At 51.8% G+C, this 13,867-nt stretch overlaps 5 protein-coding genes across 5 annotated transcripts; 3 read left to right on the forward strand and 2 right to left on the reverse strand.

Annotated features, from left to right (window-relative positions):
• Nucleotides 1-995: 995 nt before the first annotated feature.
• On the forward strand, nt 996-1,700 carry Z519_11792 (uncharacterized protein; the record flags this gene model as incomplete). Its single annotated transcript, XM_016769502.1, has 1 exon — nt 996-1,700. One exon carries the CDS (start codon nt 996-998, stop codon nt 1,698-1,700), a length of 705 nt encoding a protein of 234 aa, XP_016614138.1.
• Nucleotides 1,701-2,072: 372 nt separating this feature from the next.
• Z519_11793 (uncharacterized protein) lies at nt 2,073-2,595 on the reverse strand (the record flags this gene model as incomplete). The annotated part of the gene is made up of 2 exons (XM_016769503.1): nt 2,073-2,255; nt 2,449-2,595. The coding sequence occupies 2 exons, from the start codon at nt 2,593-2,595 to the stop codon at nt 2,073-2,075; spliced, it is 330 nt and encodes a 109-aa protein (XP_016614139.1).
• Nucleotides 2,596-3,374: 779 nt separating this feature from the next.
• Nucleotides 3,375-5,711, forward strand: Z519_11794 (uncharacterized protein; the record flags this gene model as incomplete). Its single annotated transcript, XM_016769504.1, has 1 exon — nt 3,375-5,711. One exon carries the CDS (start codon nt 3,375-3,377, stop codon nt 5,709-5,711), a length of 2,337 nt encoding a protein of 778 aa, XP_016614140.1.
• A 3,054-nt stretch (nt 5,712-8,765) lies between these two features.
• On the forward strand, nt 8,766-10,626 carry Z519_11795 (uncharacterized protein; the record flags this gene model as incomplete). The annotated part of the gene is made up of 3 exons (XM_016769505.1): nt 8,766-9,144; nt 9,210-9,720; nt 9,795-10,626. 3 exons carry the CDS (start codon nt 8,766-8,768, stop codon nt 10,624-10,626), a joined length of 1,722 nt encoding a protein of 573 aa, XP_016614141.1.
• Nucleotides 10,627-11,168: 542 nt separating this feature from the next.
• Z519_11796 (uncharacterized protein) lies at nt 11,169-13,185 on the reverse strand (the record flags this gene model as incomplete). Its single annotated transcript, XM_016769506.1, has 5 exons — nt 11,169-11,410; nt 11,606-11,707; nt 11,779-12,401; nt 12,466-12,968; nt 13,048-13,185. The coding sequence occupies 5 exons, from the start codon at nt 13,183-13,185 to the stop codon at nt 11,169-11,171; spliced, it is 1,608 nt and encodes a 535-aa protein (XP_016614142.1).
• Nucleotides 13,186-13,867: the final 682 nt, after the last annotated feature.

The following is a 13,867-nucleotide window of genomic DNA, read 5'->3' on the forward strand; positions in this document are numbered from 1 at the left end:
GAGGACCTCCCTGCAAGCTCGACCCTCTCTCGATGCACCAGCAGCAATTGAGAGATGTGGTCATTTGCGTTAGTCAGCTGATACCGGTGTGAAGATACAGAATTCCTTGGCTCATCCCTGCATGAGTGCATAAAGAGCATGCCAAGATGAGATGGCATGAATCAATCGAGGCTTGGAAGGCATTTTCAAACCTGTGGAGTTGATCTAATCGCCACAGAGTGAGAGAGAAACTGTTTGGTGAGATTCATGAAATGCCTCGCGTGATAGTTGGCGAATGCGTTGCTCCAGTTTGTGTCGTCTGATCAAGACAGGAGAGCGATGGGCTGTAGAATTGCAATACGAGGTTTCTGCATTGTGGTTGCTACGCTAATGTAGGCGTGGTACAATCAGTCAGGCTGGGGTCATCAGCTAGCCCAAATAAATTCCTCGATCAGGATGTCAGGGTACCAGCATCCTGCCCAGAAGCGGTACGGACAACTCTCTATTTGGAAGCTGTTTCCCAGTCCAGTTGAAATGAGGTTGGCGGAAAGCCCAGGCGAGAAGCGGCCTCGGCAGAGAATTTAGTGACCGGTTGCTTCCGACGGGGACGGTGACCCGCTTCGGCCTCGTACGCACTCATCTTAGGTATGTACCAACCAATCAAGCGGAATATCGATGGCCCTACTGTAGAGTATGGCGCCGTCGAACAATAATATACTGAAACAGCCTGTTAGCCTTGAAGAATGTAGACTTGGAGATATCTGGCGGTACCTGGTATTTTGAAAGTTGGCACCAGGTTTCGACAAGGCTGAGCAGGCCAAGGGGTCAACAGAGCGAGGGACCGAGGGCTTATTTGTCTTGGCACGCCTTGACCCCGCAGAAACCGTTCTCTGCATAAAGGGAAGAGAAGCACGTATTCTCGAACACTATCAGGCTCTCTATCGCTTGGTTGTCTTGCAATTTTGTCGCGCAAAATAGAACATCTAGTCTGTTCTTCCGGCAAACGCCTTTCAACAATGGCCTCCGAACACACACCAACGACGGAGCAGGAGCGAGCAGCTTACCTCCAGGAGGCACAGACAAAAGCTGTCAAGCTGTTTGAAGAGATCGAGCAATCCATAGTTCGGCCCGGCGTCAGTGAGAAGCAACTAAGCGATGAGATCCATGAACTTGGCGCTAAACGTTACGACGTCAAAACCCACTGGCACAAGCGGGTTATCAGAAGTGGCCCTAACACCTTGTTCCCATATGCCGAAAACCCCCCGGACCGCATCATTCAACCCGACGACATCGTCTTCGTTGACCTAGGACCAGTATTTGAGGCATGGGAAGCAGATTTTGGTCGGACATTTGTACTTGGAGGTGATCCGATCAAGACAAAGCTGCGCGACGCGCTAGAGCCCTTGTGGCAGCAGGTAAAGTCGCGGTTCCAGGACAGTCCGGATATGACAGGCGAGGAACTCTACAAGATCGCCTGCGATTTAGCTAAGGAAGCTGGGTGGGAGTTCGGCGGTTCGCACGCAGGGCACCTTGTCGGTCAATTCCCGCACGAGCGAATCCCCGGAGATAAAGTCGAATACTATATAACCAAGGGCAGCCAGAAGCCGATGAGGCGCGCAGGCAAGGACGGACAGCTGCTGCATTGGATCCTAGAAATCCATCTTATAGATCGCGACCGCCAAATCGGCGGATTTTATGAGCAGCTCCTAACGGTTGACTAAGACGTCTCGATTCCTGGTTCGCACTTTGCGGATGTAATCTGCGTACAGAGACAGCGAGAAGTGGCTATTCACTTAAGAAGGATGTTACCTCCAGGACTGAGAGACGTCAAGAATCGCTCCCATCACACTCTTTCCTTAGCAAGCACCGTCATTTCGACAGCACCTCCTAATGAATGTTTGCCTTTTCAACCGCGGAGGGTCCGTGCAAGCTGGGTATGATGTCGAGGGTTGCTTGAAGTCAAAGCTATGAGTAAGATCGCAGGCAACTAGCTGAGAAATCTATTAGGCAGTGATGGGATTGATTGCCACTTTCCGCCCTCACTTGATACTGGTTTTCGAGCACGATTTAAACCTTCAAATGCTGGATGCTATTCAACTATGGCTTGCTCCTTCGGCAAGTGACCGCTGCGCCTCGGTATGCACACTTGGACCTTCTCCAGCAAACTCGCCCGCAGTAGTACCCCTTGTACCTTCACCTTCGTCTGAGGAGCCGAGTCCACTTAGAGCATCAGATGTTCTTACTGTTTCGCTTGATGACTTCTCAGGATTGGAGGTCTAGGGATGGGCATAGCGTTAGCGGAGCTGTTTGCCGATAAAAAAAAAATAGCCATTTATGAACCCGAGTCAGTCCAAGTCGGCCGATTCGTCTGTTACACCAACCTGAGAGCTAGCTAGTCGAGTTATTCCAACAATGCCCAGTGAAGAAACCGAAGACTTAATGACCCAAGAGTCTCGAGGGAGGACTTACCTGACTTTGGCTTCCCTGATATCCTCTATCTACGCTCGAGCTGCCCAGGTATCGGTTAAGGACGATGTTACTGATTGAACCTAACGAACTTTGGCCCGGCGGATTCTCTTTAGAGCCAGCGCCTTGCTGGCCAGATAGGGTCGACATCGTTAATCAGGAATTAAAAAACGATGAAGTCAGATTGTATTGTTGTGTCAGCAGAACCGTCGATGAAGGAGTACGAATAACAGTGTGTACAATGCAAATCTAGAGATTGGGATCGATCATTAAGGAGATCGAGGCCCACGGCCAAAGGCTACGTCAGACTTTCTCCTATCGTCAATCACTGCCCATGAGGTTTGATGGATCGACAAGGGTTTCGGGCTTCAGCTCCGATGCCAGGCGGATCGCAAATCTGTATTGAACCAGTATGTGGAACAGGTCATTTTGATTTAAAGCATTGGAAGAGAGAATGTTCGTACCATTCCCTTCAGTGGCTTTCATGATCGTTACGATGACTTTCCCTTCGGTGCCTAACTCTGAGACCCTGAAAAGGCCTTCTCAAAACCTGATATATTTTTCTGACAGATTATCTGTCATCATTAAGGCTGTGAGCATACTTTTAGTCTAGAAATTAAAGATTCAGCATTCGAAAGAGTTGGGAGATGGTAGGAATAGGAGAACACGGGGGCAAGGGAGGGCAAGGCTGTACAGGGCAAGGCTGCAAGGGTCAGGCTTGGGAAGACCAGTGGCATGCTGCTTATGTAAGAAAGTCTGGGGTCTGTGGGGCTCCGGGTCTCGGCTCAACAAACCAGTTGGTTGAACGACCTTGGCTGCTCCTCGGTGACTGCTCGGGTTTGGGAGTTTCGATCATCCTTCAACTAACTGATCTGCAGTATATTCATGCGGGCTACAGTGTGCAGTCTTTCATATTGCCTGTCTCATCAATGACCGAGCTCGTCCGGGCTGAGGGCGAGCCCGCCTCGCGAGATGACTCTACCGATCGCAGTATCCTCACGCGCATGAAGCGTTTCCGCACCAACCCTTTCTCCTTTGCGCATGAAATCTCACTTTTCATCCGAGGCATTGGATGGCGAGCTTACGACAATCCCATCGGGCAGCCAGTTTTCTACCCGGGTTACACATCTAATGTCAAAACTGCGGTGATGGCTTCTCCGCTTTTGCGGCGAAAGATCGTCGAGCTGACCGAGGAACGCTTGAAAGTTGAAGAGAAGGAATATCTTTTGGACACCACCAGACCGACATATCTGCCAGAGAGGGAAAAACGAAGACATGAAATCACATCGCAACTGGTTGAGATCACGGCCGACATGCTGGATAAAATGGTTTGCAAAATGGAAAGCAAGATCTACATTCGAGCTGCTTTTTATGGAGTCACGCAGTTGCTCACCAGAGCCTACAGTGCAATCCACGTCTCGGAAGCGGAGGTCAGAAGGCTCCGAGAAGTCGCAACGTTGGCGGCCAAAAAGAAGCAATCCATCATATTTCTACCGCGACATACGAGCCATCTGGACTATGTCACTCTTCACCTTGTGTGCTATCGCCTTGGCCTGACTCTACCTGTCGTTGTGGCTGGCGACAACCTAAACTTTCCGCTCGTCGGTAGTTTTCTGCAGAGCAATGGGGCAATGTGGATCAGGCGAAGTTTCGGAAATGACCAGCTCTATACGACACTCGTACAGGCCTATCTGGATACTCTGCTCCAAAAGGGTCTCAATCTGGAGTGTTTCATCGAAGGCGGAAGAAGTCGCACGGGAAAGCTATTAGGACCTCGCTTCGGCTTCCTCAGGTTCCTTCTCGACTCCGTACTTTCGGGTCGCACGGAAGACGCTTATATTTGCCCGGTGTCCTTGCAATACGACAAAGTGATAGAAGTTGACTCATACGTCAATGAACTCTTGGGAAACCCCAAACAGAAGGAAAATCTTGCTGACTTTATCTCGGCGTCGTCTGTTCTGTCACTCAACCTCGGTCGAATCGACTGCAGATTTCACGAACCTTGGAGCTTGAAAGAGTTTATCAAGGAACAGCAAGCCCGTCAAGCTCCAACCACTCTCGCCGCAGGCCCCTCAAGTTCGAATAGCAGAATTCGGCTGCTGCGGACCCTTGGATACAGAGTCCTCTCTGACATTAATTCAGCTTCAGTGATCATGCCAACGGCACTTATTGGGACTGTGCTCTTGACAATACGTGGGCGTGGGGTGGGTAAGTCTGAGCTAATTCGCCGAGTTGATTGGCTTTGCAGACGTATAAGGGCAAACGGGGGCAAAGTGGCAGATTTTAGAGGGATGCCTACCTCATATGTCGTGGAGCGAGCCCTGGACGTCCTTGGGCCGAAGCTCGTCGGTACTGTCGATGGCCTTGCAGAGGAAACTTATTATGCTGTTGACCGCTTTCAACTGTCATTCTACAGGAATATGACGATTCATCTTTTCATCTCAGAAGCGCTGATCGCGGCTGCCCTATACACCAAGGTCAAACAGGGCGGAGGAAGCGCGAATCAACGCATGACCGAAGTTGAGTTGATTGATAAAGTTACTTTCTTGTCCCAGCTGTTCAGAGGTGAATTCATCTTCCCGGCTGGCCAAGGCTTGCGACATAACTTGGAACAGGCGATGCAAGGGTTGGTACGAGATGATGTCCTCAAGGTTACAGAAGACACTGAAAGAATGGTCGGTATATCCAATGCTGAGCGGAAATCAGGCAGAGAGAATTACGACTTGTATTGTTTCCTCGTTTGGCCGTTTGTGGATGCTGCCTGGCTGGGAGCCGTCTCCTTGTTGGTGTTGGTACCTCCGGCGGGCACTTCCGCGGGCTGGGTCGATATGCAAAAGGCTCAGAATATGGCTCAGCTTGCTGGTCGCACCCTGTACCACCAGGGAGACTTGTCTTACTTTGAAGCAGTCAACAAGGAAGCCCTCAAAAACGCCTACACGCGGTTTCAGGAAGAAGGGATCATTGACGTAGCGAAGGGTTCGGAGTCGAAGGCAAAGCCTACGGTGCGGCTTGCTCTCGAGTGGACGCCCGAAAGAGACTCCACGACAGGCGAACTAAGGGCATCTGGCCGCCTATGGGATTTCATTGAGAAGATCGCGCAATTCCGACGGGAAGGGAAAAACAGGCGCGATGGAGCAGCTGTCTCCACACGCGTGCTTTCACTGGCGGCGAGGCTCAACCAGCAAATGTTTGCAGACGACGCAATGTCCCTACCGACTGGCGATCAAAAGGCTGTCAAGGAGCGCAGGAGGCCTTCAAAATTATGAGTCCCATTCCGCAAGATGCTCCCGTGCGGTTCGGCCTGTCGATCTTCAAAATGTCCGCTGCTGAGGATAAAGCAAATTTGCAAGAGCAATTACATACTCACGAAATTTGTCACACAACTTCGCATTCCGGGCTGGAATAGGTGTGAAAACCCTGTTTCTTGCCTCGGGCAATTCGAGCAGGACTCTTCACTGACAATATATCCTGGATACTCGTTGCCAGACAGTCTTTCACCACCAAGCACGTTCCCCCTTCTGGTCGAGGCTGAGTAAAAGGACCCGTTGGATGAAGCAGAGAGTTGATGCGCTGGAGGTAATGATGCGACTTGACATGTGCTGGCAATCTGACTAGCTAACATTCGTGTACAGAATAGGGAAGATGTTTGAATCGAACCAGTGACTCATAACCGCCGCCATCTCAAAGTTAACTGCGCCGCACCGCGCTGTACCCTGATATGGTTATCCCGTAGGACATTGGTGATGAGACAGCCGCATTCTTCTCGACCGGCCGAGACCCTTCATCGAGAAAAGTCAATCGCCTTTGAAACCACAGCGCTCCCAGCTCGGCTTCCAACAAACAGCGATGGGGTTCTGCCATGCACTCAACCCGGTTTCGGATGCCTCGTACATTTCTTGAGGCGAAAGTCGAAAGGTTTCTAGGGCTGGAATTCCTTCGTTCTTTAGCATGAAGGATAATCCCCGAGCCACTCTTCAACAAATATGACTGGCCATCTTCGTAGCTGTCTCGAATGTATCTAACAAGGACACCGAACGTCATCGAAATTGCGTCGTTACGAAGCATGTTCAGAGTTATCATGCTAAGTCCTGGTTTTGATGGTCCAGGTATTGCGGGCGGCTTTGTCCGGTGTATTCACAAACATCCACGCGGAACAATGGGCATTGGATGCTCCTTCGGACCTAGAAAGCGTCGCATATTTGCCGTCTCGCTTCAGCCTGATCAGAACCTTCGATCGCCCTATGAGCTTTGTGTACATGCCCAGTTCATCAACAAACGCAGTATCCTTCGTCTGGTGACTTATCGATCTATCCGGGTTTCTCTCTAACATAGTTTCCCTTCCCTTCCCTCCCAGCCGCCGTCGCTCTCGATGTGTCAGTCGAACACCTTGCATGACGACATTCAGTCGGCAGCGGAAGCCTGATTGTCCTCTTCGTTCTTTCAGGATCTCTCGTCGACGGAGTTGGCAGCCACTTCCCTTACCCCCTATCCCCTGTCACGGGATACAGCCTGCTTAAACCATACCTTATCTGCCTCAGCCAGGACCCTCAGCGCTTGGCGCTGTCTACCGAGCTCCGAGTCGTCTCCCGACACAGCTACTCCTTCAAGAACCTATGAGGGACCCCACCTGGCTGAGTCAGAATACGACGGGATTTCTCGTGCCGTGGACCGCCTTAAGCATGAAGGCGGCACTTAAGAGTTAGCTGCCACCGTTACAAGGAGAAAACCCATTTTAATGCACTCCAAAGAAGTCATTCCAGCCGGGAACTAGATAACCACTGCAGAATATGAGGGGAGGCATCGCAGAACATAAGGGAACCTTCACATTGCCCAAGGCCGCGGCAGGAAGTGGCAGACTATTTTCCGGCTTAAATCCGCGAGGAAAAAGAAGGTCACCGCAGAAGGACAGTCATCTTTGTGATTCCCTTGTCTGTCGAGCTCGGACTTTCTAGCAATGATGAGGCTATGCCGAAACAGACTTTATCAGAGATGAGAAATCGTGAAGGCCTGACGGAAAGCGGTGCCAAGCCAACGCATTGAGGGCCGGCGAACACCAATGGAACTGACGATGAAAGAGGAGTATAGCTGTGGAGTTGGCGTCTATGACACATATGACTCCACTGGGATATGTAGTTAGTGTGTTCAGATTGAATGCCCATCTCATCTATCCGCATCAACTTCAGTCAGCTCTCTTTTCATCCAGCACCAGTCGCTGCGGACAACTTGCAAGGAATTTGCTCCGGACGTCTGGAAAAGGGGGGTTGCCCTGCTTCAGCAACTGTCCTGTTTAGCCGAGGAACTGAGACACTTCTATCTCGTATCTGAAGATTTAGCTTGAACAGAGATCGGAGATCTATACCGCCAGGAAGGATGCTCGGGTCCGGCGCAGAATGAAGCTTGACAGGACGATTGATCCGTGTCCTAAGCGGTTGGCGAGCACGTCCGTCTTTGTTGGCCCGCTTTCATTGGAACGCCTGTTCCTCATAGTTTAAGGGATGGACTGGCAGTGAAAGAGACTCTATTAGGCGGCGGGGTTCATCCAAGACTACAGTCTACAACCTCCAAGGCCGAGTGTCTGGTGGTCCAATGACGGAGGCCTGCCCGTGCAAGCGAAGTTGAGATCTGAGATACACGAAGCTCCGAGGAGCATTCACCATATGCCATAAACGGTTTCAGGCGGGCCAGCAGTTCACCACCTGTGTCTGTACATACCCAGGTACGGAGTCCCAGCCTGGGCCCCAGAAGCGACTCCAGACAACCAGCGGCCCCAGAGGTCTCGAACCCAGGCTAGAGAGCAGCTAGAGGGGAGCAATTAATCAGCACAGCAAGCGAAAAGCCACCAAGTCTACCCTATACCTCGTACCTGGCCAAGGTTCACTTTCGATTCGGTTCTTAAAATACGAGCAACTCAGAAACCCCCTCACGGTCTCAGCTTCCGCAGTCCCACGTTATCATGGCTGCCTCTACAAGGCACAACTAGCCACCATGTTTTGAGGACCGCGCCGCCTAAATCCGCATTCGACCCCTGTCACCAAACCAATACATATCGCAAATCCGCCATTCCAATTCATGGAGAGTCCGTTGCGGTGGCCTTTCGACCTAGTCGCCCAACAGAAGCTCTGTAATGGATCATGAAAATCAAAAATCTATCAGAGCCCCCAAAGTTGGAGATGGGCGCATTCCATCATCTTCTCATTCATCTGTGTACTGCTGGAACATCAGTAAACAAGCCGACCAATATCAAAGTTCTTTCCTACGCTCGCACCCAGCATCCTCCTGCTCCTGCCAGCCAGTGCCCTCGACAGTAGAAATATTGAGAGATGGCAGCAAAACCTCTCATAACGCCGGAGAGCTTCATCACAATCACTAGACCGGCGGATATGGTTAGCGATGAAACACGCTTCGCTGTAGCTTCTCACACGGCCAAGGCGAGGCGACAGAGAAGACGTAAAGTTGTCGATTTTGAGCCCGGAAAGACCATCCACAAGTTTCTGGCTTGGAAAGCAGCCGACGAGCCACATTTGCGACACAAGCTATTACAAGACCGGCACGGTCGCGAGTCGACTTCTGTTGCCGTCATACCATCCAAGCACCCACACGATTACCCTATGGATATCCTCAGTCGAGGGAGGAGAGATCCCTTTGCAAGATACGCCGTGTCTGATATTCCTGGCTTGGTGGACGAAGTGGTTGATCATGGTACGTTTCGATCCTGGTACCAACCCTTCAAACCATGTTGTGAGAAGGCTGACTGGTTGTCTAAGCCGTTCGACTCTTCTGGCCGGGCTTAACTCCAAGCAACCGGCCAAATGTGACCAACCCGGTTAACGAGGACTACCTTGTGGCAATCCGGAGCTCCACGCTTGCATTTTACGCATACGTGGTCGGAACTGCCGAAAACTACGAGCTTCTGAGCGGCACCAACGTCAAAACGAAGGCGTTCTCAAAGCTGTGTCTGTCCTACCGCGTGGAGATGATCAAACTCGTCAATCAAGAAATTGACCAGATGACTGGTCCGCCATCTGATGAGTTGCTGGGGGCCATTATCGTGCTCGCTGGCAATTCCGCCGGCTTTATCAGCCGCGCAAAGGGGACATTTCTCAAAGCCGCGAAGCCGTCGCGGTTCAACTCTCCTCTCAGAACCGCACAGTTTCTCCACGTGTATAGCGCAAATCCGTTCCCCAGCGCGCACTCGGAAGCGTTGGTTCGGCTGATGATCATGAAGGGCGGATGTTCTGAAATCAAATCGCCAGGGGTTGCCAGCGTGGTTTCCTTGTCAGTTAAAAACCAGCCCTCAAATTGCCTTTTCTCATCGGGACGCTCAGAAAGAGTGCTAATTTTTGTCACAGATGCGATCTAGTCAATGCTTCTCAGACCAACTCCCAGCTCTACATCATTCCAATGAGTCCCCCCACCTTGGCAACCTTGCGAGACTTGGCTCATTTGATGATAAAGGAGGGGATAGACTGGGATCTTCAAACCAGTGTTTGGGGTCATCTACCATTCAGCCAGCCCGATAGGTACGAATTTCTTCAAGCCGTCCAAGCAATGCTCGTCGTCAACACTGCGGTCGACTGTTATCTGAGTAAAAGAGGACCCACGACATTATTCGCCGACATTGTCAACGCCCGCAACGACGCGCAGTATCTCTTGCTGAACCTCCTGCCAATAAGCGAAGCCGACTGTGAGATGCACTCGAGCTCTGAGAGGTTCTCGGAGCATCTTTACGAGATCAGTCGCATCTCGCTGCGAATATACAGTAATCTGGTCCTGTTTCCAATGAATCCCAGCGGCGGTACCAGCAGGATTTTAGCAGGAGCGCTGAGAGAAGTGATCATCCAGAGTGAGAACGAGAGCCCGTGGCAACTCTTCCCGGACGACACGTATAAGCGCCTGCTGCTCTGGGCGCTTGTGCTGGGTGGCATTCAAGTCGACGACGGTGTCATCGACGCGGAGGCTGAGAGATCGTGGTTCGTCGAGCAGCTTGCGGGTGTCATGTCGTCCATCGATATCTTGACGTGGCGACAGGTGGAAGAGTGTCTGTCGTCGTTCATGTGGTTGGACATAGTTCTCAACCCTGCCGCAGTGGAGCTCTGGGTCGATGCGAGGAGGTCGAGAGACCAGGATTGGGAGGCCCTGGAGATGGAAGGCCTGGCTTTGCGTCCACGGGAGAACGTCTAAATTATGCGAAGGTCTCCTTTCTCGAATGTATATTTATGGGGAAGGCAATGGGTTTTCAATTTCGGGTTCTTAGCCGGTCAAAATCAGGCTGCCGTTGGGGGATAAAGTTTGCCGGCACCAGGGGCGCATGATGGTATAGCAAGATGGCATGCGACAGTCTTGAGCCCAACTTGTCGTGACCTCGGATGGAGACATTTCTTCCAAGGAATCATATGAACAGTCGGGCACGTCAATGCCAGGTCGTGCTGTATCTGAATTGATTTAGGTTGATTTGAACAATCGGATGGGCGGGTACTCCCTCAGCTGTCTCTAGGTGGGTGCTCCATTGGCGGAGCAGGTATATACCGTTAGCCACGGTGATGGCTTACTCTCCTACATCTCTCTGTCACTTCCCCGGCCTCCTCCTTTACACCTTGGGTCTCACAAAATCCGAGACTCGAGAGGCCCATCCAGCCTTGGACCTTGGTCACTTCTCATGACCATTTGGGATCTCACCATTCAGACCTCGGATGCGCAACACATTAGTCCAACGACACACAACGTCAGACTTTCGACGCGACCGCTGTGGTAGCGGTAGCAGTATCCTCGACCGTCTCGACAACGACATTCGACTTCATCTCCCCTTCTCCCCTGCCCACCTCCTTGAGCGCGACCTCCCTGGCCCTCTCGGAGCTGATGCACTGGTACTTTTTGAAGTCGCGGACCGAGACGCGGTTCTGGAAAAGCTCGTCCAGCTCCTCGAGGGAGCGGTCTTTCATTTCGGGAAGGAGGAAGAAGAAGAAGACTGGTCGGTTAAAATGGAAAGGAGAAGTAGTTAGCGGCTGGTTGCTTGAATATTTCGGTTTTCTTTTGGCGCAGAATGGGCAAATCTCAAGGTAGAGTCTTTGTCTTTGTCACGACGTTCTTTTCTTTTTGATCGAGTGGCGATACATAAGAAGTGGATGTGCGGTTGGAATGGAATGAACTTGACTGGACTTACGGAAGACGCAGAGATTCGAGCCTGCCCATACAAAAGCATATTTGCCACCCCAATTAAGCTGGTTCGGGTTGATAAAGTAAGGCGCAGTATAAGATGTAAGCCCTGGCAAGGAAACCCATCATTTAGCAAGTGGTGCCCCCTCGCAACGCAACAAAGGACACAGAGACACTCACAATTGAAGAAGTAATTGACGCCCGTGCACAATCCGATGGTTAAAACGCGGAGCCGTGAGCTACAGACCTCCGTGGCGATCGGCCAGCTGAGCGTGCCAGAGAAGCCATTGTAGAAGAAGCCGTAGAGGACCATGAAGGCGACGATCGCCGAGCCCGCGGGCTTGGAGGTGCCTCCTGTGACATACGCGATGCCGATCGCTAGCATGCAGAGTGAAGCCATGGCGGAGCCGAAGAGCATCGAAGTGCGGCGCCCAATTACCTTTGTGGTGAAATACAGACCCACGAGCACGCCAGCGAAGCTGCCGCACGGGGAGATGATCGAGGCCTCAAACGGCTTCTCCACGCCGGCGATCTGGAAGAAAAAAGTGCCGTACCCGATGATGAGCCAGAGCCCGGCGCCGGAATGGGACATGATGGTGCCCCAGCAGATGATTGTCCTCCTTAGGTTGGTGCCCTTGAAGATGTCGAGGTAAGACGCCGACGACGCGAGTTCCTTCTCTTCTTCAATGCCGCGCGCCATTTCAACATACTCTTCGCGAAGGAACTCGGGCGCCAGAGAGTTTCCCCGAAGTCTCTCAAGAGCCCGTTCAGCTTGTTCCGGCTTGTTGTGAACTAGCAACCATCTGGAAAGCCAGTCTTAGTTATATTGGTAGTCCGAGTTTTAGGGGGAGGGGGGTTCAATTTTACCTCGGGGACTCCGGGATGAAGAACATGAATATGCTCAAAAGTAAAGGCACTGCAAACATGCTCGCTAGCGGAATCTGGTAGCACAACCTGTCCAAATGCTGCTTCGAGTAGTTGTCCGCAACAGCCCCCAGAACACTTCCGATATTGACCCAAACTCCGAAGAAAGAGACGAGGAGGCCACGAAGATGGGCTGGGGCAACCTCTGAAATGTAGACGTTGGCGTAAGTTATGAACAGACCGTTTGCTATTCCTATGAGAGCTCTGCCAGCATAGAGCCCGCCGATGGAAGTAGTCCCCACCTGGACTCCCGCAGCAACAAAGTTGATAATCGAAGCCACCCAGATGCCCGGCCGGCGGCCGAAGTACCGCGCAAAAGGAGCGGTGACAAAGACGCCCGCGATAGTCCCCACGTTGATCAGACTAGTCATCAGTTGCTGTGTTTGTGTCTCGATCCCCCAGCCAGTTTTGGATTTTGGATCCCGGTATCCAAAGATCTCAAGAAACTAGCAACGGCATGTCAGCGCGAGTCGAGGTCAATCGAGTCGAAGGGAATCGGTCTTTGGAAAAGACACAGGAACTTACGCCAATCATGGCTTGGAAGCCCCCGACGGTGGCCGTGTCGAACCCATACTGACAATTGGCCATAGAGACCGCCAGGCAGATCAGGAGGCACTTGAGGTTTGCCTTGATGGGCGTAACTCTCTCCTTGCTGATACCCATGGTGGTTCTCCAGAGACTGAATTTGACGGGACGCCGGATGTGCAGTGCTTGAAGTCACAGTTGAAAAGAGTGGACGTTTTCAATTCCCGACGCCAAAAGTGGGCGAGATGGATTTGAAGGAGATATAACAAGACCACTGCCATATTGCCTGTGAAGTGGACGTCGCATATCTTCCCCGCAAAATGGGGCATGTCGTGGGTCAATATACATATATGGGGTTGATATACCGGGGCAAGGAAGCGGTTGGACAGAGAGGCCAAAACACCCTGCAGTGACAAGAAGCTATAAGGTGGCGCACATTCTTGGCCTTGGGGGAGCTTGACGGAGCTTTCAACATCTTGGTCTGCTAGTCCACGACTCCAACATGACATCCAAGAAATCAAGGGCGGAACCGCCTCCAAGAAATGGGATTGCCGAACAATCTGCCAAGAGTCCAAGACGACTTACCAGAAGCTTGTTGGCGTAGGAGAGTGCCGTGCCAACCGAAGTGCTGCCCTTCATGCCTGTTTATATGTCGACCGCTCTCTCTGGCCAGAGAATGGCCCCGCATAATAGTCTGTTCTTGGGCTGCTTTGGAGGTTCAGGCGGCAATAGATCAATGGCCGAAAAACAGGAAGACCATCACAGCGGAACATGATGCGTGTCACGATTGTGAGGGGACCGGGGAGGCTAGCGCGCTTCA

The sequence above is a fragment of the Cladophialophora bantiana genome (assembly GCF_000835475.1).
Source record: "Cladophialophora bantiana CBS 173.52 unplaced genomic scaffold supercont1.24, whole genome shotgun sequence".
Classification (NCBI taxonomy): domain Eukaryota; kingdom Fungi; phylum Ascomycota; class Eurotiomycetes; order Chaetothyriales; family Herpotrichiellaceae; genus Cladophialophora; species Cladophialophora bantiana.